The following is a 26616-nucleotide window of genomic DNA, read 5'->3' as shown; positions in this document are numbered from 1 at the left end:
TATTTGAGCATAAATAATTATATTAATTGCTGAGAGATTGGAGACGTATTCCCCAAGGTCTTGAACAAGTACCCAAAGAGTTGACCCCGTGCTCTGCAAGGCCAATGATTTATATCTCCATTTTGTCAAATCTTTTTAAATAAATTTTATGTAGGTTAAAAAATGTTACGTTTTTCGAAAGTCAATCAGACTATTTTCAAAGCTAAATTAGAATACATTAATTTAATATTTTTTTAAAAAAAATTAGATATTAAAAAACTATACGAATATGATAAAACCAAGTTAAGGATCATATATTATACCCTTATCAGTTGTCACCAATCTTTAAAAATTCAAAAAACTTCTTTAAAACACTATCTAGTTCATCACTACTATATCAAATTTTAATATAAAGATCAAAATTCTAATAACTCAACAACCAACCAAACACTAAAAGACAATGGAAGGAAAATATTTTTTTTAAAAAAAAATAACTTATCGTCGTACCAAACACACAATAATCAATTAATCATCACCACTCTTCAACCCCATCAAGATAATAGGTGTCAATATTCAAGTTTGACAATTTATTTAACAGGGATTAAGGAAGTTTGGGAGGATTTTTATTTTTTTTTCAAAAATAGAGAATCTTTATAACCTTTGATCATGGGATTGTTGACCAAGGAATTAGCTTGCTTGACACTTCTCTAAACAAAAAGTTCCCTATAAATAGTCTTCTGTCCACCATCCTATCAGACAACAAAACGGAACGCAAGAGAAAAGAAAACTATTCTTCTTAGCAGCTTTTTCAACCTACTCGGAGTAAGAAAAGTAAAGTAAACAACAGCCTTTTTAAAACCAAGAATGGAGTCAAAAGTACAAGTATCTAGGGTACTCAACAGCATGAACAAGGCAATTTGGTATATCATGATTCTAGCAGTGCTACTAAATATTACTGCTAAATTATACTTGAATTTGGTTCCTGAGAAGATAAAGTTAGTGCTAAGAGATGAAGCTGAAAATGAGCTACTTCCATGGCTATCTGGAAGTATCATTACCTTAATTATCAAATACCTGAATTTCTGCATTGCTAAGATGTTGCAATTCAGATACCTCGCGCCATTGCAAACTGCCCCTTCCACTATTATGTCACTGCTTTTCTGGGTTGCGTTAACTCGATCAGTCTCTTCATTGTATTCTTGAATCTTTGGCTTATACACATTCTAAATCATCCTCTGTACATTAGTACTACTGAAAATGAAAATGAATATCTCAAGCCATTTTCAGTCCAATACCTGGGCTTCTTTTTGGGATTACTAGACATCTGAGTACCCCAGTTGTCTCTGGCACACAGAGCTTAGATTTATGCAATCATATATATTTTGAAAGTGAAAGCATCAAATTCTATGAAATATAAATAAAAGAAAGTGCATGTAATGTTTTTTTCCCTGTATGATAATTCATATATATTTGAATGACATGATGGTTGAACAATATAACGGAAGAAATGCTTTAACACTTAAAGATAAATTTGGTAGCAACTCTCAGAAAAACAAAATCTCTGTTTAGGTGCTGATAAATAGAGATCATCTGAAAAAGCCAAACAATTACAAGCAAGTCTTGCAACAACTACATGGTACAAAAACAGTTCCGTGCATCAGATATCTAAAATTCATAATAGTAACAAAAGATTACCCTTGTCTGTTCTGTAGAGAAATTCAGTAACAGTGACGGAGATGTAACTTTTAATTATCGGCAACTTTCACCATCAAGCCACTTTAGTGATGGTAATAGCTTAATTAGAAGTGATTGTATCTTTTCATCGGAAACTGCATTTCCTTTAAGATCTAATTGTATCAAGTTCAAGTCTTTAAAAATAGCATAGGCTTCCCAATTATCAGCCACCTCAACGCAATGGATCTCAGATTCCTCAGTTTTCCAGTCACCTCCACTTCTATGGTTAAGAGGGGAAGAGCACAAATACCTCCTCGTGTCAATAGAATGCGCTCCAATCTCGTTGTAAGAGATATCTAAGACTTTCAGTGACCTTAGCAGTTTCAAAGGCTCCAATGCAGTAAAACTGCAGAGTTTATTGTAGCTAACATTCAAGCAGGAGAGAAGTTGCATCACCTCCAAGCCTGCATCAATTTAGAGAATAACGGAATGAAGCAAGCTTCAAGGTTTAAGCATGAAAAAGCCATTGAAGAAAGGCATGATACTCAGGCAAGGAATTTAATATAACAGAAAATTAGAAGCAATCCTTTGAAGTCAACATGATTGAGAACTTCCGCAAGAAATGTCAGATCAATTGCTACTTCTTATAACACGGTCAACTTTACTGGATAACAACATCTGACCATCATGCTTTTTTTTTTTTTGGGTAACCAGTGTAAATTACCACCAACAAGCATGTTAGAATAGGAATAGGTTTATATAATCCTATTGAAATAGGAATAGGTTTATACGATCCTATTAGAATAGGAATAGGTTTATACAATCCTATAGAATAGGAATATGTTTATACAATCCAATTAGAATAGGAATAGGAATACTAAATAGTATCCTACTTGATAAAGGATTGTAATCTATGGTCTATAAATAGGGTCTTGTGTAATAATATAGACACAACAACAATTCAATAATATTCTTTTCCTATATTTCTCACAAAGCACAAAAAAATACACCTAAAGAGCACTCAATCTCCTAATCACCTTCTAAGAAAGAGTTAAGCCTCCTACAGAGATCTAGTTACACAAAATCTAAGCAACAACCAGCTATATCTATTTGCCTTTCTAGACAGTTTAACTACCTCAAGTCTATATACAAATTCCTTCATAATCTATGTCACGGCTGTATCTGTATTTACAGTAATGCCTTTAAACAGTTTCCAGTTCCTTGCTCTCCGAATCCGTTATATCACTGCTCCACACAATGCAGCAATAAGTTCCTTGAGAAATTGCTGTCAATGCTTCCTTCTGATTCTATTCAGGATATGTTTGACACTTTCAGTGGGAGTAAGTGTCCCAAACCATTGCTGAATTTCAGTTTGAACTCTCACCATCCATTCACAAGTAGAAAACATATGGATATTAGTCTCCCCCAGTGATATATCACACAAGCAGCAGTGTCACCCTCCACTGGAATATTTGATCTCTTGAGTCTCTCTTTGGTTAGTAATTTGTCTTGAATAGCTAGCTACAATATGAAGCTGTGCCTAGGCTGAGCAAATAGTCCGGATTAAGTTAGACACTCTAAGTCTAGCATGTTGCCCCAATAGTGTATTGTAACTCTGTGTGAGAGAGTACTTCCCCCCAGGAGTGAGCAAGTCAACACCAGATGAATACCATGCCTGCATCATGATTTCAAGGTATAAACCTTACCAACTTGAGTTCAATGGTGGGGTATGTATCCATATGTTATCATTGTTTTTCATATATCCTCCATGCACCCACCTGATCCATAACACATCTTCCTTCACAGCTAGTTGCCAGAGCAGTTTACCAACAGAGGCCATAATATTGCAACAGAAAATCTAAACAAGATTAACTTTGGCTAGTCAATTTATTAACCAAACTAACACTTAGATGCTTTTTAACAAGATGCCATTATCATTATGAAGATCATAAAAAGATCAAGATGCTTTTTTTCAAGTCAAGATCGTGTCATTAAATATCAGACCAACATGATGTCTAAACTATTTATAATTTGCACGAGTAGCTCGACCAGTCTTTATATAACAAGCTATCCAAATGATCTACATACCATGATATTAACTCTTTACAACAAAGATTTAATACAGCTATCATATGCATCCCTATCATATCTTGGAAGAATGTTCTATCCCTCTCATTCTCCTAAACCATATACAATGTTGTTAAAAGCGAAAAGCGCAAAAAAGCTCAAAGGTTCATGGAGGCTTTATGCGCAAAGCGCAAATAAAACGTGGGCTTCAATGAAAAAAAGCAGAAAGGGAGAAAAAAAAATCTCAAGACTAATAATATAAACATGAATGACAAATATATATGACTAAAGAAATTGAAAAAAAATTATGATAAAATGAAATATCAATTCTTTAGTCTCACTTCTTCATAAGAGGCTCATTAACAAGGAAAAATTTGTATTAAAACTTTGATAACGACACTGAAGTGCACATAAAGCGAGGCGAAGCACGCCTTTGATAACACTGACCATATATCAAGATGGTTAAAAAATTTGCAACAAATTTTCTTAGAGCACTACCTAATAAGAAGAATGAATACAAGATAAGGATAAGGGCTCTTTTTACCTATATGTGATGTTAAAGACCTTTTCATGAGACCTCAAAAAATTGGTGAACTCTATGTACTTGATTAGTTTGTTAGCTTGACGATTCCTAGACACAATACTTCCCTATTAATAAATTGTATTTTCCTATGAAAAGTTAGAAAAAATTGAAAAAACTCAGATAGACCGCTAATCATCCAGAAAAATGAAAGACTGACAGAGAAGCTCTGATTTTGCTGGTAAATATAATAGTTCTTCTTTACTTGTTTCTTTAGGACGGATTTTGACTGGGAAAAGGCCCACCATATTATCCTTATAGTGTTCTCACAATCAGATAAGAGCCATTGCAAATAAAGGAGAGAATACACACTATCCCGCATCTTTGGGAGTTCTTTTGCTGACCTGACCTCCTTCACCACCCATGAAAAGGAACTGGTTAAATAAATAAAGAGCAGATGGCTTGGATGTGTTGTAAGGTATGCAAGTTTAATTATTACAATTTCAGAAGTTGCATTAGAAATTATCAAACTAACTAGACCATATGCAATACAACCTCCCTTCCCTGGGCCATAAACAAAATATCTTCTTTTTTTTTCTTCTGGATGACGGTTGTGACCTAATCTTAGCACATTCTGTTTCAACCAAAGAAAGTCTTAACTTGGACAGAAAGCTGGAAAACAGTCTTCTGACTTCTGAGTGAACATTTCAATAGACAGAAGAAGCAAATGCTACGGAAGCGCTGTGAAGCCCCGTAGTTTGAGAGAACTTGAATTAACAAGAAAGATAACTAGAAATCGCTTGAGAAATTACCTTCAAGTGTCTTAAGTTGGTTGTGGCTGAGATCTAATACTTGGACCCACAAAAGTTGCTCCATAGACCCAATACGTGAAAGTGAGAGATTATTAAGCCGCAGACAGAAATTATTGATTCTTGGAGAAGATGGATCCCTATATTTACGGCAGTGCTTCAACAACAATTCTTGATTGGAGATTGTCTGCAACATCAGATGATTAAGCTTGTGTAGTTCTAGGTAAGATTCAATAACATATCACAAAATTCCTATTTTGAAATTGAATTTACATTACAAGTCTTCACATTTTGAATCCAAGTTGTTGCTGGCATTATGAAACGAAAAAACCACAAGGTCTCCAATTTCTTTATGGCATTAGTTTTTCCAAATTATCAATAAGAAAAAAACCATAGTAAAAGAGGTGGGTTCGTTGAGGGTTTTGTAATACAGAAAGAGTACAATGAGCTACCCGTTAGAAGACTAGGTACATGGATAATACAACAGAAACAGATACCTGTTTCAGAAGTACTATACTGTACTCATCCTGGTAGTAGTGGAGATGTGCTGGGTCCATTTTCTTTAAATCGTCATAAAGTTGAAGAACTTCTGCATGGTGGCTAACATTTCTGTGACTAGTGCCAGTATATGACATTAAGGTGTCATGGGCAATCAGCAGTCTGGCAAGTGTCAGCTTCCCAATTTTACTGAAACAGACAAAGAACTAATAAGAGAGGATACGATGGAAAATACCATAGATGAACTATTCAGCATTTAAGCAAATTTCCTACCAGTTCATTGTTGATAACAACTCCCTATAGTGTGATATCTCATTATTGATGGTCGTAATATTCCACTGATAGTCCACCACTGTTTCATCTATCTTGGTTCTTTCCAGATGGAACAAGTTAATCAGAGCTGACTCAAGAAACTGTGTGTCATGAGTGCAGAAACTTTCATCACTCCAAGAGATTTTCCCTTCATTATTTAAATCAACATGTTCTGAACGATGAGGTGGTACAGACACTGAAAATTCAATATGAGAAGAATCTCCATGATGAACACCAGTTGAAGAGAAAATGCCTCGAGAATGAGCAAGGCTGACCTTTACTTGGTAAGCCTTTTCAGAATGTGCATGTTCCTCTGGGAAATTAAGATATGTCAACCAAGCTTGAGCAGACCCAGCTCCATCTCCTGAGAGTGATCTCCAGACGAGCTCATTACTCGCAATATTTTCACATTCGATTACTACTGTAGATGAGCATATATTCTCAACAGCTTCGCTGAAATAGAGAATGAGTGGAAGTGTTCTAGTATTAGTCTGAAGACTCGTAAAGGGTGATAAAGAGCAATCTCCAAACGATCCATCCGTGGATAAAGAAAGATTACAGCCATGTGGTGGCCATGAAGAAACCAACAATGTCTCTAGTTTAACTGTCTGATCAAGAAGCCACAGATGATAAAACCAACCACTTTGATCATCTGGATCTGTGAAAAGAGCATGACGCACAAACTCGTACTCTTCTGTAAATACATTGTCCTTGGGAGAATATCCTTTTGCTTTTTCCTTCAGCAAATGAGAAAGAAGAACACTGTATACGAGTCATTATGGGGAGATGAACCTTTGGAAGAGATAAGAGACACAACACAGTAGAATATAGATCAGAATGAGACTTCTTCCTGAGTTAAAATGGTATGTGATACTTAATAACTTTAATTTTTAAAACGACGAGTGCATCTGGGAGCCAATAAAAAAATAACACAGTTATTGAAAGTAAGGGCTCTTAAACCAATAGAATTTTCATATTAATGTGCTTACTAGAGCCATGCTATGACACATAGTGTTGTATAATCTGTCCATCAAATACGCCAAAAGAGGAAGTCTTGTACACACTTTTGAAACACATGATAAGGGCATGCATATGTGATAATGACCTGTCTAAAGCTACATTTTTAATATTCCATTTGTTAAAAGTAACATAACTTTTTCTTCGAGGGGTACGACTGTCTTCCTGCCTTCTTAGTATGTTAGTGACTTTAGTTTTTGCTCTAGAGCAGCATATTTACAACAATGTGAACCTAGAGAACTTTTTCTACTCAGGAAATAGATCTTAACAAGAGTGAACCAAAAAGAATGAGTAATAGATATCACCATACCTGCGGTTGTGCCAAGCAGAATAGTTGCTGAAATTATCATATATCATGTCGGTAGTGTATTCTAGCTCCTTCTCATTTGGTATGTTCTTCAATGTTGTGACGAACCTGAAAGAGTTGCCAAAAAGAAGTGTTAGCAGAATGCAACAGTCCAGTAATTTGCGTTCAGCTTAATCCAGGTCATCACCTTCTATAATTCCATGCATGAAAATTGCGGGAGTCTGCCTTCTGGAACTTACCCAGAAGCAACAATTCCTTGTCTGTGGAAGAATGACCTTTGCTCAGCACCCATTTACGGTGATGCCATGCTCCGTAAGACTTGAAATTCCTCCTCAACGCATTCTCTACCTAATCAACATGCAAAATTTTAGCTGAATCACAGATAAAACCACACAGAAAATTAATTGGTGATGATAACAAGCTTTGTTCTTAGTTAAACCAACTAAGAACAGAGTTATCAAAGGCGAACAACAAACAAAAAATCTAAAGGTCTGTTGGGGTTTCAAGCCAGGCCTTTAATGGAGAAAGACACAAATGGAGAAAAAAATGCAAATATATATGTGTAGTTCAAGACTACTAATTATAAGTATGATTGTGAATAACAAATTTATGGACAACAAAAATCAAGAAAAGATCAGGATAAAGTGAAATATCAATTGTTCAGCGTTGCCTATTCAGGATTTTTTTTATGACTGTGGTGTCCAGGCCAGTTTTTGCTCACCTCATTTAAATTCCACGGGATACCTGCCACCTCCCACCAGCACATATGGGAAAAATTACCTAGTATTTTTGGTCTCCCATGGGAATTGATCCTCATGACTCTCAACTAGTTCATTGATCACTGCCACACCCTTGGGTGCATGTCGGCTCTTCGGGATTACACTCATTGGCAAGGTAAAGTATGTCTTAGAGCCTGGATGACGACACTAAAGCACCAACAAGTTTTGCACCTTGCTTCAGGAGTTGAGTGCTCCTTTGACAACACAGAGCACAACAGCATAATAAGTTAAAATATACTTGAAGTTTCATTACACATTCGATGCAGATCCATTTGGTAGAAGATTCATAGTCAAGTACAAATCTTCTATAGCTATTCCGTCCTATAAGGGGCCCAATCCTTCTTACTCAGTCAGACAAAAGAGCCACATTAGGTTTTGTCTAAGGATTGTTATCAACACACTTCAAAGCAATACCATATAACATCATTCATAACAAGAGAAAATATGTCAAAAACCAGCTTAGAATCTTTTTGGACTTGAGCACAGGATTTATCAGAAAAGGCAAAGGGGTGGGCAGAGAAAAAAAGAAAAAGAACAAACAGCCCCTTTAAAGAATAGAAAATTGAGCATTTCTTTCTCTTCCCCAAAACCTCCCATCAAGAATATACTAAACATAAATCCTCAATATTCAATCCGACCCATTTAGAAAGATATCATTTTTATCCAAAAAAAAAAAAACAACTTACCAATCTGAGTTCTTCATCAAGAATTGACTTAACAGTCTCCTCATTGTTCTCCACCTCAGGTAGATTCAAATTATGCTGGACAGCAAGTTTTCTATAATTCCAAGCAGTATAATACTCAGGGTTCGACTCTAACAACTTTGCACTTACATCTAAAGCTTCCTTTGTATATCTGAAACAACCCCACAAACAAATTAGCAAACAACATCAAAATTTTTGATCTTTTCTGTAAAATCAAGAACACAAAAAATTTAAAAAAATTACATTTTGGCGTGATGAAATTGGAGAAATTGTGATTGTAGAGACCGTAATTTGGAAGCTTTGACACTAAAAGCTTCTTGCTCTTCTAGAGTTGGAGCTTTGCGTGGTCTTCCGTGCATTTTTTCCTTTTTTCTCACACACACACAGAGGACTCAGAAGACTGAACGAAGGAAACTTGCAGCCTGCGATCTATTAGAACTATTAATACAAATGGATCTGAAATTATTATTTTTTAGTCCGATTAAATTTAAATTCACATAAAAAAGTTTATTATTATTTTATGAAATTAATTCAAATTCGTGATTGAGTCTAGTTGGGTTTCATTTGTTTGACATGAATTAGTGCTCAAATCGTAAACATATATGAAGATTGAAGAATATGACTATTTAAAAAAATTCAAATTTTACAAAAGTTTGATATTTGATTTTTTTTTATTTCGTTATATATTTAATTTCTAACATGTCACTGAAAAATAACATGGAATTACATGTAAGAAGTTGGATTATACATACATCTTAACTTTGCGGGCGTCCTATTACCCTCTAAACAATTTAAAATATATATTAGTATATTTTTTCGGTTAATTCCAAATTTTAAATGACAAGTCTTATCACACATCAATCATTGTGTAACACGTTTCAAATGTAATACAATATTAAAATATAATTTTAAAATTGAAGAGTGTTAAACTAAGAGTAGTAAAAAAGTTAGGTAGAGTTAAAGTAAAAAGTAACATTAAAAGTGAAAAGTTACAATGAAGATGATGTTAAGTTTTTGATAAAGAAGGAAGAAAGAAAAAAAAAAAATATATATATATATATATATATTTTATAGCAAAATACTTGTAAAAGTAAAATTATATTCATTTTTTTAAATTTGTTTAAGCTCTTTAAGAGAGTACATACACTCTCCCTGCGAGGTGAACAAAAATGATGTAATAATATCAGTTCAGAATTGTTTAGAGGCTAATAGAACGCTTGCATAGTTTAGGTGTCTTTTTTGAAAATTCGAGACAATATCAAGTATCATCTTTATGTCTGTTCTCATATATAAACTCATATATGGAATGTTTAATAGCATATAACATAATAAGAAACATATCAGAAATAATTGTATAAATTGAAGTAGATACACATTTCTTACATGACATATTACATATACGATGTCACATATGATACAAATTTGTTGTGTATGACTCCACATAAAATAAATGTATCTATTTGTTTAATTTTATATAAATTTCAGTGTCTAATTGGACACGCCTAAAATTTGGAGAGCTTAGATACAATTGAGGTCAAATTAAACGAAACGGTTATTATTATGCCTTTAAGAGCGTTGAGATTTACTTGCAATTTGAACATGTATAAGCCGAGGATCTAAAAAATAACATCTCTTTATATTTAGAAAACAAGAGTAAGATTGCATACATACCATTGGGATGTACAAATGTCATTATGATTTGATTTTTCAAAAAAAAAATAATTAAATCAATTATATCAATTTATTAAATCTAAAAATCAAATTAAACCAAGTCTGGTTTTTCGACTTTGGCTTTAGTCGGTTCTTTCGATTTTTCTCGATGATTAAAAAAGAGATCAAATATATATTTTTACTTATTCATGTGATAAGTTAAACTTGAAAATGTTAAATAAATATAAATCTTCGAAAATATGATAAATTCACTTGAGTACACAATAGTTTCATTGAAATATCGACGTTCATTATATTAGATTTATATGATATGTTAGATTTATATGATTAAATGCTACAGTTGATCTTGTTATAACAATAACAACAGGCCCATGTCCGGTAAAATTTCACAAACGAGATTTAGAAAAGGTAATAAGTACATAACCTTATCCCTTACCTTGAAAAGGAAAAGAGGATGCGTCCAACAAATCCTCAAATCAATAGATAATACGATAACCAAAGTAGACAAAACGATTGGTTAAAACATAAAACCGAAGAAAATAATAGTAAATGACAGTGGCGGATGTAGATTGCGTACTTCCGCTGTAATAACATACTATGTTCAATGTTAAAAACCTTAAAAGTTGAACTCATAGAGTTTAAATCCTCGATTCGTAACTTATGAGTACACAAGGGTTTTGTCCAAAGGATCATGAGGTTACCTGGAATGTGGGATTCAAATAAATTAAACATAAAAAAGATGAAACAGATGAACAAAATGAAGTAAAAGACTGGTAACTGCTAATATGTTACTTCTTCCAATTGTAAATAACAGCATAAATACTTAAATATTGTCATAGAACAGGTTACCTCATCAAATGTTCAAGCAAATGAAGTAAACCAAGTAATGTCAAGACTGATTCATGCACCTGAGACTGTGCAACTACACCACACATTTGGCATGTACTAGTAACTATAAAAGTTATAACACTCTGGCGAAAGCACGCCGTCAACAACTCTTTCAATCTGGATGTTCCAATGAAAAGCTTAACCAACTCGCGAATTTTTTTTTGAGCGGCCTATGTATTCTCTATAATCTAAAACTGTCCTTCCCACCATCTGATATAGCTAATCCTGCAAAACGAACATGTTTTAAGATATTTCTGCCTCCATGTTTGTATGTCGTCCTTGATCTGCATCTATAGCACATGAAGGTTGTCGTTACAAGCAACTGGTGCCACCTCTGAAGTTACCTGCTCAACTCCAATACCGGCATTTCCCTCGGTTGTAGCTCCTTCACCACACTGAGAGTTGATTCCAAGGTTTGAAGTTCCATAATCAGAACCACAATTGTTGGATGGAACTAGATCACCCATAGTGCCTGCAAAAGGTGCAGGTCCGGATCCTGTACCTTGAGTCATCACAGCAGCATTTTCATGCAAAAGGTGCAGGTCCTGTACATGAAGATTGTCGTTCCAAGCAACTGGTGCCACCTCTGAAGTTACCTGCTCAACTCCAATAACGGCATTTCCCTCAGTCGTTACTCCTCCACCACACTGAGAGTTGATTCCAATTTTTGAAGTTCCATAATCAACTCCAATAACGGCATTTCCCTCAGTCGTTACTCCTCCACCACACTGAGAGTTGATTCCAATATTTGAAGTTCCATAATCAGAACTCAAATTGTTGGATGGAACTAGATCACCCATAGTGCCTGCAAAAGGTGCAGGTCCAGATCCTGTACCTGGAGTCATCACAGCAGCATTTTCATGCATCTCTGGTTTAGCTTGATTTACCATCTGAACTTCCGAGTCACCAAAAATCTTTGTGCGTACATGATAACTGACATCTGAAAAATTCCTTGTCTGCTTTTTCTTGAATCTGTGTTTCTTTGGTTTCAGAGCTGCTGCACTCTCCTGATTGCTGATTGCCAAATCTGTGACCTTCTTCATTGGAACGACAGTGTATGAAGAATAATTAGGCGCAAAACCGCTAGACTGAACAGCCAACAATGCAGTTCGAGCAGCTTTGATCTCTGCTTCCTTCTTCGTTCTAGCTGCTGCTCCAATATATTTCATTCCCCCTACGTCAACAGTACATGTAAATGATATAATTTTGCTTTCGGAGTCATACCTCTCGCATTCATATTGTGGGATTGCAAAATTCATCTTCTGAGCATACTCTTGCAACAAATTTTTGCACAAGCCTGTTTCATGCTGAAAAATACACCAAACCATGCAAAATAGAAGGGTTTATTACTTTCACAACATGAAAATTTGAAAGTTGACAGTACAACAACCAAGCGAAAGTACTAAACTAATTAAAAATAAAAAAATAAAAAAATTAAAGTCTCTTCATAGACAAACGTTTACTCTATTATACAAACTTGTAGAGGTCATCAAATGCAAACCCAGGATTTGAAGACCGCATATGCACCAATTATTATCTTAATTTAGGCATTAGCAAAACTTTCAGTGACGATTAACGGATAATGTCGTATTCAATTGGTCACTAATGGCTTGCACAATGTAGAAATATTAAATACAAATATATAGATCAAACATGAGCTCTAAGCTAATACTTGAACTTTACTTTGTTATTAAATAAGTTTGTCTTTAACTTTCTTAAAACAGTTGAGTATAGCTCAGTGGTCAAGTTGGGCCGTTTTAACGGTTGGGTACTTTGGCTTAAACCAGCGGCCCGAGGTGCGCTTCTACGTTTTCTATGGGTGCACTTAATTTATATCGCAGTTTCTACAAGTTTCTCAAGATATATATACATATATACACATGATATTTTCCGAAGTTAATGGGTGCACGTGCACCCCCACCTATACATGTGGGTCCACTGGAGGCCATAGAGCTGGATCCACATGATACTACGTACGTAGCGAAGGAAGCAATCTAACACACTTCAAACTAACATATAAGCCCCTAAAGGTAGCTAGAGTAGTTATGCTAAAGCATATCTCCATTGCATTGTCCACCTAATTAACACAACCAGGGAAGTCACACATGAGCTATTTCTAATGGCTGCCCAAACCGTGACAATAACAGTCTAGTTTCAAATCCAGGAACATGAATGCAAATTAAAAACATTTCCCATATTTATGCTCTGTGCGATATTCCTCACCAGCTTCTGCTGCAGGTATTTAGAGGACTTCAAAGACTCAACTGCCATATCTTGCGGGGAGGGGGGGAAAGGAGCTCGGATGACTAAAATGACGAATAAGTCATTCCACCACAAAATGGAAGTTTATACATTCACCAAACACTAAGATCATTAAGAACTGGTCTATGTAAGTTATTGGCATGAAGATGCTGGCCATCATAGTGAAGCCCTCCGCCACCGCAGATCGAAATTCAAATGGGAGAAGTTACCGAAGATGCAAATTTTTGAGGAAACAGTAGCATAAGAGATAACAACGGCCAAAGTTTTCTTGAAAAGTAACATATGTATTTGCACAAGCTAGATCTGACACTGTGGCTTCTGGTCAGAACACAGGAACAGTCACGATCATAGTGCATAAGAGCGCAAAAGCACATTTGTTTTCTCTTAAGTGATGAAGGATAAAGCAAATTACCACTGGCTGAGAAAGGTTTTCCACTGACCCAGAATTTCCAAGACTCATGAGTGCAACTTCAGCAGCTGATTGCTCCGCTGCCTTGCGATTGTAAAATCCAGGCAGAGAATCATATCTATCATTGTCCACAATCACTGTAGACGTAAATGTAGGCTCATGAGAAGGGCCTTCCTTGATAGTCTCATAAACAGGGGTAGGAAGTCCAACTTTCTGGGCATACTCTTGCAATCGGCTTTTAAAAACATAACAACTTGTCATACCTGTAATATGTTAATAGTAAGTGACCATCGCCATTAATAAAACAAGCAATAAGCAATAAAAACAACTTTAAAGCAGAAAAATGACAAATAAAGATAAGAGAACTGATTTTCAACAATTTTATAATAATAACTATAATACAGAAGGCATGCACATATATATATATATATACTATGTAATTATTTTGGAATGGAAACTGTCCTTATTTTATTTTCCTCTCTTTTAAAACCCTAACATCCCTGTCCAAAAACAAATAATTGCACCTATCCAAAATTATATGAAGTAGACAAGTAATAAAAAAGAATTATGCTAAACAACCTCTGTTGAGCCTTTAGCACAAAATTACTAACTTTAATGGGATACATATGTATGAATACTCCAATCTTTTACATCACTCAGGGATCGTTTGGTAGGACATATTACAGAAAATAATACATGTATTAGCGTTGATAATACAAAATACCTTGTTTGGTAGTGTTTCCGACATAGGTAATACATTATTATAGGGTGTATAACTAATAAATAGAAACCCATGGTATGAGCAATACCAGGGCTTAATACATGGTTAAAGACAGAACTACCCTTCAATACACAACCAAACAGTAGATCAGAAATAGTTCTTGTATAACTGATCCCAACATTACTGATAAATCCTATTCAGGTACAATTCTAATACACCCCAAACCACCCTTCAGTTTCAGCAATTTAGACAAGCAAGGATATATGTCTCAAATCTCTTGAACACACCTCCTAAATAAAGGGCAAAGAAACATCCCTTCTCATCAGATATCTTATTCAAACAAATTAATTAAACAAAGACTGCATAAGTAATTTGCCTATCTACCCCACAAAGATAGGGGTGAGGTCCCGTACATCCTACCCTTACATAAGCACTTCTCATTGCAACAAGAGAAAGCTCTAGCTAGCTCCAACAAAGGTAGAATGCAAACTTAAACGATCATGAACATTGTAATACTAAATGTAAGAATTAAGTCTGGTATGATGCTGAAAATGAGGGTTCTTTGCCATGGACTGGACAAAGAAATGGCTTTTTTATGTACTACTATGAAGTTTTTGGACGTGGCAGGAAGTTTTCCTTCGTGGCCTCTAAAGATAATTTGGGGAGCCAATATACCTTAATAAGATAGTACATTTCAGTTGGATATTGCTCATAATGGATGTTGAAACAAAAAACTACAGAAAACGTTTGCAGTGATATAGCAGATGTCTCCTTTGTGGAGTAGCAGGTACTTATTCATTTGAGGATAAGCAGGTACTTATTCCTTCATTTTTGAGGTTGTTGGTCATCTTTGTAATCTCTTTTTCAAAATATCAGTCATATTCCAGCAACCATTTAGGATCTCATCAACAGCTGGATGTATTTCAAAGGAAATTCAAAGATGAAAAGGATATGGAGGACTATTAGTTGTACCTTTTGGACTATATGGCGGAAAAGAAACTTGAGGTGCTTTGAGGGCAATAAATTCCTATACAGATGCTGAAATTTATATGTTCATGTAAATTAGCTTACATGGTACAATCTGTTGAGCTTAACAGAAAGAGGCGAACAAAATGCCTATTACCAGAGGAAAGCAACTCAAATATCCAATATTGTAGAGCTACATACCTAAAATCCCCAAATAGACTAAAAGCTATACATTAAATCTTTATAAACTACAAACACAGATAAAAACTGCTACATTTATCACAGATAAACAAGCAAACCAAACACCAAATCACCATATACCTCAACTACCCATTAAACTAAAACGAATTAGCCAAAATTAACTTCTTTTAGAACTTAACAACTTAGGATTTTTCTTTCCCCTCTAACAAAGATTTCATCTTTTTTCCTCCTTGCTCTTTCTTGACAAAATTTTCATCAGAAACCAAAATTCATCATAAAAACTCAAAAAAGAAAAAATGCAAACAAGAATCTGAGGCTTTTTCTTCTTGATTTGCTTATCAAACACTGAATTCAATTGATCCTAGAAAATTAAGACAAAAAATACAAGAAAATTCAAGAGATAAAAAAGGAGAAAAAAACCATACTTCTGATGCTTTCGTTGTTCGCCATTTTGGTATTTTCGCTATTACCAAAGAAGAGAATGAGTAGAAACCCAATGTTTTTATTTTTATAGAAGGAAAAAACTGAACATGGTATCTATTCTCTGAATATAATTCCATAAATACCCCTCAAACTTTTGAGCCACCTGGAAGGAACAAGGGAACAGAAATGTTATTCTCATCATCTTAAAGGGTAAAAGTGGAAATTGAATGAGCAAATATAAAACCCATTGGATTCTAGGAACTTGAAATATTTTCTCCTCATCTTCCACTTTAACCTTCAAATTTCCAGCAACATTCAAGCACACCCTCCAACCCTAAAACCCCCAAATATACTTTGGTTAAAAATTGAACTTTTTTTCATCTGGGTATTCATATAGATGTGCATATTCACACACCCACTTGCCTTATTTGGTTAAAAATTGAATTTTTTTTTCATCTGGGATTCATATTCATGTGCATAATACACACCCACAATCCCTATTTGGCTAAAAGTTTGATTTTTTTTCTTTTGGGATTTTTTGTTTTTTTGGTTAAAGAATAGTCATAGTGAATCTTTTTATCTGTGTATACATATAGAATGATCATATTTACACACCCACTAGCCCTATTTGGCTAAAGGTTGGAGCTTTTGGGATTATCATTTTGTAGTTTTGGTTAAAGGAATAGTTCAGGTTGATTTAATTTTTTTTTATCTGTGTATACATATACATGTTCATATTCACATATCCACTAGCGCTGTTTGGCTAAAAATTGGATCTTTTTTGGGAACTTTTGTGTTTTTGGTTAGGTATAGTTCATATTGAATCTTTTTATCTGTGTATACATATAGATCTGCATTGCCATATTCACACACCCACTAGTCCCTATTTGGCTAAAAGTTTAAGTTTTTGGGAATTTTTGTTTAGTGATAGGTTGGATTGGATTCTTGTTAAGAACTCAGATGTAAAGAATGGAGGAATCAGAAAAGAGAAAGGAGAGGCTGAAAGCAATCCGAGAGCAAGCTGCAGAGGCTGGAGATAACAATGAAGAACAAAATTCTATTGGAGAACCCCTTGATCATGGCCTTACCAATCCATTGATAGAAACTCCTTCAGCTTCCTCCAGGAAGGATGAGCCAAGGCCTAGATTTGACTACTACACTGACCCCATGGCAGCTTTTTCTGCCAACAACAAAATGAACAATCTCAGTCCTCAGGTTTCACAACCATGTAACACACCTCCAAGTAATTACATGTTCTTTCTTGAAGTTTATGTTTCTTTTATCCCTTTATATGGCTGCACTTCTGCTGAAGTTATTCATAATGTTTGGTGTTATATGCATTACTTTGTGGATTCCTGTATTTCTTGTGTAAGTACTGGGTGCTTAAGGGGCAGTTTATCTTGCTGAACTTAAAAGAGATTTATGTTAATGTAGAGCCATTGAGAGAAAGTATTGGAATGAAACTGGCCTGATGGAGCGAAATGTATGTTAAGGATTCATATACCGATGCCAACTAGTTTGGAGTTGATGTGTAGTTGGTTTTCTTGTTATTCTAAAGCCATGGAGAAAATCCACATCTTTGAGTTAAGTTTTTACCAGTTTGTAAGTGTAAAGTGCAATGCCTTTTCAAGATCCCAAAGACTCAAGGTCGGGTCTTTATAAGATGTGGGAAGTGAGGCTGAGATGGTTGAGGCGGGTGTAAAGGAGAGGTGCAGATGCCCCAGTTAGGAGGTGTGAGATATTGTTCTTTGTGGGCTTGAGAAGGGTTAGAGATAGGCCTAAGAAGTATTGGGTGCGGTGATTAGGTAGGATATGACTAGGCAAGGGTAAGGTCTACGTACACTCTACCCTCCCAGACCCCACCTGTGGGAGTAGACTGGGTTTGTTATTGTTGAGTCTCATCTGAAATTTGGTTCTTTGTATAGTTGAAATAATGAGAGTCATAGAGATCCTTTCATGCATTATGTTAGGTATCAAGGAAGGAAAACCAATTCTGGTTTTCTAAAGGGAGATTTGTCAAAAGTCCGAGTATCATTTTTGGAAGAAAAAGACTGATTTGCCAAAAAATAAACAAATGTATTGACTATGAAAATCAATCTTTTCTTTTTTTGCATACAACCCATGTGGTAATAAGACGATAAATTATCCATAAGCTGCTACAGTATGTTGGGCAAGTAGTGGAGTGTCTTGATAAAAATACCTGTCTCTGATGATGGCTGAGATGCCAATTTAGATTCTATGCTGCAAAGTAACTGTAGGCAAACCTGAGTGTATGGACTGTACAGCTATTTAATTTATCTATATGTCTCACTACTTATTCTCCTATCTGTTATTCCCTCTACACCAAAGCAAACCAAGCTTGATCTCCAAGGATAAAAGAAGAAAGTTTGTATGAATTGTTACACTGGAGTTCCTGGAGATATGTTAAACTAATAATTTAAAAATATGATGGCTATGAAGATGCTCTATCAAATTCAAAATAATATAAAGCGACATTCTTATATGTCAATATATTTTTTCTTTTTTTTGGTGAAGTAGATTCATTTCAAGGCATCAAGAAGATGCAAGCTTTACAAGGATAGATCGTTTAAGCTCACAAAAAAAAGATCTGTAGCCTCTTCCTAAGCTATACAGCTAACAAAATCCGAGAAGAGTTCTACATTATTTACAGGGGTCAGTTTGGACCAACTAAAAAGGCTAACTAGACATTTGCCTCGCCAGAGATCTCTAGAAATTGAAATTCCGTCAAAACATCTTTTCTTCCTCTCTGTCCATAAACACCAGAAGATAACACCAAGGATCATCATCGACGTACTCTTGGTGGTTTGTTAACATCCCGTGAATTCCAACTTTCAAGAGCATACCTAACAGTGAAAGGCATGACCCAAGAAAGGCCAAAAAAACAACAAAACATATTCCATAGATGTGAGGCAGCTGGGCAGTGCAGAAGCAAGTGGTTGACACTTTCTGTGTGCTTGTGGCATAAATAGCATCGGTTAGCAATGTATTCTAGTGTCTATAAATAGTATCTCAATGTAATAATGTAGACACAACAACAATTCAATAATATTCTTTTCATATATTTACCCTTGTCTAATCTTTTTTTTTTCAGGACCTATGAATGCTGGCTCTTTTGCTTATCATGCTCAAGGCAACTATAACTCGGCTCAAAGAACATATTGGCCACGAGGAGTCAATGCCATTCCTCTTGGAATCCGTAGGAATACTAATCCCTTTTGCATGCCACAGGGGGACTCCACGTTGGGTAGCTCTCTTGGCACACCTAACAACTACTCTTTGCCTAATTCACCGCAAATTGGTGGTATTTCCGGCCATGGTTCTCCTCAAGTTAGTGGAGCTGGTAGCCAATATGGGCAAGGTAGCCCCTACCAAGGTTCAGGATTCAGAAGCAAGGCTTACCAAGGTTCAAGAGGAGGCAAGGGTAGATTCAAATTCTACTATAATGAGTCAATGATGGAAGACCCATGGAAAGCATTGAAGCCGGTTATATGGAAGCCACGTGGCGATACACAGGACTGTCTGAAATCCCGGCTTCCCAACTCCATCAGCGCAAAAAGAGCTAAACTTGGAGAGACTCCAACAAAATCTACTCCCCAGAAATGCCTCGCTGAATATCTGGCTGCCGCTTTCAATGAAGCAGCTGGTGAAGACTCTGTGAATAATGAATCTAACACACAAAGCTTTTGATGCTTGAACTTTTTAGTTATTTTTATGTCATTTACTCCTTTAGTTTCCGCAAATTGTAAGTTGAGCTATAGTCCAAACCAAATCTTTACAGTTTCCTGCTCATTTTAAGCTATCATCGACGCCTAATAAGTTTCAATCCATGTCAATATTGACTAGCTCTTGATATCCTTGGAGTGAAACAGATTTTATGCACTCAGGTTTGATTTCTTTTGGAACTGTGAACTCAGAGTACAGATATTGGTTCCTGTTTCATTTACTAAAGAAATTACATTGATATTGGAAGAAGGTTATGTTTGTCTTTGGTACGTGGAAGTTACTTTTTATAGAGAACATTTTTCGAAAAATGGTGTTTGGTGAGGTGAAATATTTTTTGAAAAAGTATATATATTAACTAGTAAGTAACAATGCTAGCAAATCTGGTAGTGTTTTGAAGAATCTTTTAGTTCTAGAGATTAATAATAATGTCTAAATATTAGTTTGGAGCAAGTAATAATGGTCCAAGTTAAATATAGTTTTAAGGAAAAGGGCTTGTGAGAGCATTTTCAGTAACCAAACATCCAGAAAATATCTATTTTTACAATAGAAACATATTCATGAAAAAAATAACTTCAGCAACAGACAGATTTTTTCTGTCTCCTTCATCATGGTCATATTTGGATCAAAAATAAAATCTAAATATTTCTTCCCTAGTTCTTTTCTTTTTTTCTTTTGATAAACTGATTACATTTCTCCCCTAATTACTTGTATCCAAAAACATTTGGTTCATGAAAAAGGTTTCCCATCTTTCTGGAAATGTTATCTCCAACAACATCAAATCCTGTTCAAATAACAGGTTTACTTCAAGATTGAGTTTCATGCACAAAACAGACACCTCTCTTTTATCTCTAGAGATAACAGCTATGATTCACAAGAATAATTTTCAGAGAGCATAAGTTGTCAAAGATTGGTTAGTAGCATCACATCAACTGTGCAAAGTTTATCCCCTAGCTAATTTCAGAAAGTAGATGTTTGTTTAATGCCAGAATTTACTGTAGATTGCATGTAGGTCGACTTTCTGCTCCATGCATATCTCATCCATGAATGTGTCCATGAGTTGTTCTGCCAAACTTGAATGGTCATCGACAAAGGTGTCTATAAAGACTCGAACAACCTTTCTTTCTTGTGTCGTGGCTTTCAAGCTAAACCAAGTCAAGAACTTCACTCTGAAATCTGTTTCTATAAGCCCTTCGTGTTCCAACTTCTTGATGATCCCTACAGAGTACTCATAATCACTTACCTTCACTTGTCCAATGCCACGCAATTGCACTTCCTTTGATCCATTAGTTTGACAAGGTGTGGCAGGTGCACTTGAAAGTGGACTAGCTAAAGGAATGTGCATCTTGGGAAGAGGGGATACAGGAGATGCATTAGCTTGGCTTTCAATGTCATTCAGGGAGCATGGTTTTGGATCATAAGTTGTTAGTTTGTGGTCAGTAGAACTCATTGACTCAGCATGCATCAGTGTAGTATCTATAGTGGCATTATCTGAACCTGACTTGTAGCTTGTCTGTACAGGAGGTGTTACCCAATTCACCTCCTGAACCCCCAAAGTCGCTGCCTTGTTGAAGAAAGAAACCTTGCAGAAGTACTGTGTCAAAGGATCAAGACCATCCAGCTTAAATTTCTTCACAGGGCTTAGTGCAATAAAAGTTGCCTCATCAGGATATTTGTTTGTTGTGGACTTCCGGTACCACAATTTGAAGCCCATAAGTTCTTTCAGCACACAATCATCATATTCGAAGACAATCGTTACTTTAGATGGAGATTGCTCCTCAAGATGTATCCGGCAAGCTGTCAAGAGTGTTCAATAAAAGCAAAAGGTGAAATCAGTAGTGCACAGATATAGTCCTATGCAGAATAAGTAATGTAAGCAGAATAGAAAGATGAAGAAGACAACGATAACATATCAGTTAGGCTTGCATGCTTCCAGATTCTCATGAAAATAGAAATCCATCTTTAATTGTGTGGCTGGAACTTCTTGCAAAAGCTTCGGTAATATTTCATAGAACTCTATAAATATCCCACAATATGAAAGTCGAAGTTTAAACTTGAACAAAGAAGACACTATTGCAATGATAAATGCGAGACTTCCTTGTCAAACATTTAACTATCGTAACTTGTTTCCTTCCAGGTCTGTTTTTCCAGAAGTAAACAGTAGTAGAGCTATTGACTTGCAGATATTCAAATAAATTGCCTAAGAATACTCACACATCGGAGTCTCTTCCATTTTCGTATGACTAGAGAATTGATTCTGAAACATGGAATCAAAAGTGCCCACTGCAGAGCCACAAAGATTCTGAACAGCAGTACCGCAAGAAAGCCTGTTCACTATCCTGCGATCCATTTTCTCTGATGCCTGTGCAAGAGGCCCTATTTCATTCTTCAGCATCTCAGCAGCCAATTCAACAACTTTCAGCAGTCCTTTGTATTTCTCAGTTTTCTCTAGAATTTTATGGCTCAGAGAGATTCTTAAACACAGCACATCAACTCTTCTCGCCTCCTTTGCTGTCATCAATTGTTTTCTCAAGGTTCTAAAACAATTCATATCAGGTTAGTTTTTCTTTTGTGTGTGAGATAAACCATCGAATTCAAAAACAAAATTGCCATTAAATTTGTCTGGATTGCTAAAAAGATACGCATTGAAAGCAAAATAAATAAATTAAAATTGACATTTTCCTCTGCTGATGTGAACACACGCGAACGTTCCCTATCAGACTTTTTTTGGGCAAAAATATAGCCATTAGCAGAAACTACAGACCATTCCACAGTTTTTTTATATATCTTCTGTGTTAACGAGGATGTTATATAAGGTCCATTACTTCCTAATACAGACAGGCACACATTTCCAAAAGGAAAAGAGCATGAAGATGAGGAATCAGTGGTAGCAAGAAAATCACTGTTGGAGCAAAACATGGTAAAGAAAAATGAACTACCATTTACAATCCACATTCCTGGATCTGCCTTTCTGCTAAATACACATATGTAACGGGTTAAAGGAAGAGTTAAATACCTCATTATCCCATTAATTTTTCCACAAGAAACACAATAGAAATCTCCATCCAATTTTGGATTGATGCAATTCTTCAATATGCCTGATTGTTCATGCTCAAGTGCACATTTTAGATGGCATGACAATCCACATGGTTTAGTTTCATCTTGAGAATCAGAATCACAGGTTAACCACAAGCTAGGGTCTTTATTATCATCGTACTGATGACAAATGCAGCAAGAACATCGTTTGCAGAAAACATCATCTCTTTCAAGAGAAGCTCTACATACCAGATTATGACAGAGTAGGACCTGGGTTTTGCTTCCCATCTCCCGATTAACTTCATCATTCTGAACCGAAGGTTGACATTGATATTCTTGCGTCCGCTGCCTTTTGAAGGTAGGGCCAGTATCTGTGTTAGACTTACAGGAAACCAGCTTTAGAAGGTGATCTATCATTTTGAATTTTGTGTAGCCAGAGTATTTTCTCTCTTCGCCCATCTCAGCACATATAATCTCTAGTAGTTCTTTTCTGGTCAGCGAGCTCAAGATCTTCGGCGCATCTTCAGGGCATTGGGAAATTTCATGTACTAATTGCCTTCTATCTTCCATACTCAATTGGCTAAATTTATAGGGATCGAGAACGAGACCTGAAAAGAGACCTCAGTATTAATTTAATCAAATTTGAGCATCACAATTCAACTTCAAATACCTGTACCTACCCTCTTGATTGTTACTAGAACTATCATGTGTTTTAGCACACTGAGATATCCCAAGTACAGTGAAACAGAACAGTGAAAAAGCAACACTATACCGATCTAGAATATAAAGGGGTGACTTCTATAAAGATTTTGGTAGTCAAAGCCACTCAAGATTTATCAGGTCAAATTAACAGATGTCACGGTGAAAATTGTTCCAATCACAATTCACAACTTATGAAGATTTATATTTATGAGTTAGCTAGTTGTATCTTTACAAGTGTATAAATCAATCAACTACACCTCAACGCCAAACTGTTGATTGAAGCGAGATAGGTCAAACTCGTCAATTAAAAATAACTCAGAAGCTGTGATACCTATGTGCTAGCAAGCTGCACCATTACCCCTCTCTCCACGTGATTACATAATACAATTATGATATTAACAATTTAAAGGAAGAAACTACCAAACTCCCCAGTTCCACAATGCCAAGCCAGAAGTTGTTATTGAAAAAAAAAAAGCTCTTAAGACAAAAGTTAGCTGTGTGATATCCTATGTCCACAAGTCCAATAGCTAATGTACCCTAGCTAACACCATTCAAGAGAAATTTTCCCTATTTGATAATCTTTATCGCTCATAGGTGATCAAGTTAATTGGGTTCTCTCTAGTTCTCTACTCCTTTCACCAAGGATGAAATGTTGTTAATGTGATCAAATCAACACCTCATTAGATTCATTCTTTCTTTTTCTAATTTGATTTGTTGTATAACGTGCTAAAAGAACCAACAAAACCATTAGCTTATCGACATAATATTGCATCCTTCTATATGTGGTTGCTGCCAGTTCTCCACCATATCGAAACTGCCACATCCTTATATCACTTGCATACTCTATAGTCTATAGTCAGCCTGTGTATGCTCAAGCTTCTATTGCATCAGAAATAAGAATAATGACTGCACTTTAAGCATAAAACACACAGAGAAGGTATGTGTACGCTTTACCCTCTCCAAACCTCACTTGTGTAACGGATATGTTGATGTTGTTGTTACTTAAAACAGAGATAGGATTCCATCTTTCCTAGCTGCTTATAAAACAAGTAGAGAAATCAAAGCTGACACAAATATAGTCTAAACTCAACTTACATTGTCAAGTACAAAACTTTAAGAAACTAAATCATATAATAAACAAAACTAACAAGAGTATACCAAGTCCAACTTTTTATTTTTTTATAAAAAAAAAAACACCCAAAGGAAAGAGACAAAACCCACCACCAATAAAACATTAGACATGCCCATCACCCATCATCACTCATCAGCTCTACACAGTAAATACAACAACCCCATAAAAAAATTTAAAAAAAAACAAAATAAACCCTTAATACCTGATAATGCAGACTCCATAGCTGAAGAAAAAAATTTCCACTGCCCTATTCCTTTCTCATTCATACAAATCAAACAAAATAACCAAACCCCACTTAGTAAAAACTCACAAACTAACCCAAAATACAACAATGCAGGTAAAAAGACTCCACCTTTATGAGATCAAGAAAATCTCAAAACAAGAACAACATTGTTTACTACTTTTCTTCTGTGTGTGTGTGTGTGCGTGAAAGAGGCAAGTTGTGGGTTGGGGTAGTGGGGTAAAGAGTGAAGGGTAAGCATTAAAAAGTTGGATAGGAAAAAGAGAAAAAAATTATTATTATTATTATTATTATAGTATATGTTGTAGCCATGGATGTCAGATTATGGAGGTGATTTTCAGAATGTGAAAGCGAATGAGAGATTAATAAGGGACCCGCATGCTATTTTTTTTTTATTTTAACCCTATAAACAAACAAAAAGGAAATGGCCTTCACTTTTCCGTGATTGAGCGTTTGAACATGTGATAAATCATTCTTACTAGATACTAATATTTTTTTTCGTCTTAGTTATTTTCCATGCTTTGATTTGATATGGAGTTTCTAAAAGTGAAGTACGTTTTGTATTTTGGTAATTTTAAATTAAAGATATGTAGAATGTATTAAAATATCGTCGTGTTTAACATGTCAGGTCAGATTTTAGAAGTAAAGAGTTTTTAAACGGATTAACAAATTGAAAATGAGAGAGTACTTTCGATTCAACTTTTAAAAAGAAAAAAATAAAACGTATTTTCAAGTGTTCGTGATAAAATTAACTTAAATGTCACATTCTTTATTTATAAGCATTAATCTTAATATGTTGTAAAATATTAGTTATTTTAATTGATATCGATGTATTATAGTTATATAAGACGTTTTATAGAGTTAACTACCTAATAGATCCTTAGGAACGCATGAAAAAATATAATTAAAAATTGAAATAAGAGAATATAATATGGACACTTAATCATGGAGTTAAGTGTTCATCTAAAATAAATATAATTTGAGTGTTTAAAAAAATTTAATGACTAGTTTATTTATTTATATTTTAATCAATTTTTTAAAGTTGTACATCGAAATAATTAAAAGTGGTTGAGGTACAACAACAATTCAAATGTAAATCTTACATGTGGAACTTATAGAAAACATAATATAGGAGATTATTTTTAATAAATCTTCGACTTAGAAAATAATAAAATAAAAGATAATAGCAACAAGTAAAAACAAGGGATAAGCGTTTGAAAAATAGCTCACTTTTGATCGAATTTATTGTTGCGATACTAAACTTTCATGAGGACCTATTACCTCCCTAAAGTCAGAGAGTTTAGTATCGCAACAACACTTCAAGGATATCAAAACTAAATTTCTTCAAGAATCGCCTCAAATTTCAAGGGCAGTTTCGCTCCAAGTTAGATACCAAAACTCAATTTCTTTTGAGCTCGAATTCAACCTAACTCAACAAGACCCAATTAAGATTTCTTCAAAGTTTCAAAACTTCAACATGCTTTAATGGTAGATTCTCCACAACTTCAAATCATTTGAAATTTTGAACTTAAACTCAAAAACACTAATCAACAAAGA

The 26616-nt window shown here is 35.1% G+C and overlaps 4 protein-coding genes across 5 annotated transcripts; 1 reads left to right on the top strand and 3 right to left on the bottom strand.

Annotated features, from left to right (window-relative positions):
• Window positions 1-1475: 1475 nt before the first annotated feature.
• Window positions 1476-9236, bottom strand: LOC101257956 (geranylgeranyl transferase type-2 subunit alpha 1). Its single transcript, XM_004237958.5, has 8 exons — window positions 8910-9236; window positions 8649-8817; window positions 7371-7531; window positions 7187-7291; window positions 5821-6621; window positions 5547-5736; window positions 5053-5236; window positions 1476-2117 (listed from the first exon to the last, which is right to left on the bottom strand). Exons 1-8 carry the CDS (start codon window positions 9023-9025, stop codon window positions 1729-1731), a joined length of 2115 nt encoding a protein of 704 aa, XP_004238006.1. The 5' UTR covers window positions 9026-9236; the 3' UTR covers window positions 1476-1728.
• A 1864-nt stretch (window positions 9237-11100) lies between these two features.
• Window positions 11101-16357, bottom strand: LOC101257657 (double-stranded RNA-binding protein 6). Its single transcript, XM_004237957.5, has 3 exons — window positions 16210-16357; window positions 13900-14159; window positions 11101-12532 (listed from the first exon to the last, which is right to left on the bottom strand). Exons 1-3 carry the CDS (start codon window positions 16232-16234, stop codon window positions 11516-11518), a joined length of 1302 nt encoding a protein of 433 aa, XP_004238005.2. The 5' UTR covers window positions 16235-16357; the 3' UTR covers window positions 11101-11515.
• A 14-nt stretch (window positions 16358-16371) lies between these two features.
• On the top strand, window positions 16372-20200 carry LOC101257364 (protein SICKLE). Its single transcript, XM_004237956.5, has 2 exons — window positions 16372-17450; window positions 19320-20200. Exons 1-2 carry the CDS (start codon window positions 17177-17179, stop codon window positions 19913-19915), a joined length of 870 nt encoding a protein of 289 aa, XP_004238004.2. The 5' UTR covers window positions 16372-17176; the 3' UTR covers window positions 19916-20200.
• Window positions 20201-20656: 456 nt separating this feature from the next.
• On the bottom strand, window positions 20657-25376 carry LOC101257068 (VIN3-like protein 2). 2 transcript variants are annotated; one of them, XM_010321914.4, is made up of 5 exons: window positions 25171-25289; window positions 25021-25071; window positions 22965-23592; window positions 22163-22485; window positions 20657-21745 (listed from the first exon to the last, which is right to left on the bottom strand). In XM_010321914.4, exons 2-5 carry the CDS (start codon window positions 25037-25039, stop codon window positions 20928-20930), a joined length of 1788 nt encoding a protein of 595 aa, XP_010320216.1. In that variant the 5' UTR covers window positions 25040-25071; window positions 25171-25289; the 3' UTR covers window positions 20657-20927. The 2 variants fall into 2 exon arrangements, with proteins under 2 accessions (XP_010320216.1, XP_004238003.1); XM_004237955.5 differs by having other exon boundaries at window positions 25021-25376.
• Between the last annotated feature and the right edge of the window lie 1240 nt (window positions 25377-26616).

This window comes from Solanum lycopersicum, chromosome 4 (genome assembly GCF_036512215.1).
Source record: "Solanum lycopersicum chromosome 4, SLM_r2.1".
In the NCBI taxonomy this organism is placed as follows: Eukaryota; Viridiplantae; Streptophyta; class Magnoliopsida; order Solanales; family Solanaceae; genus Solanum; species Solanum lycopersicum.
This window is presented reverse-complemented; position numbering and strand designations above follow the sequence as displayed.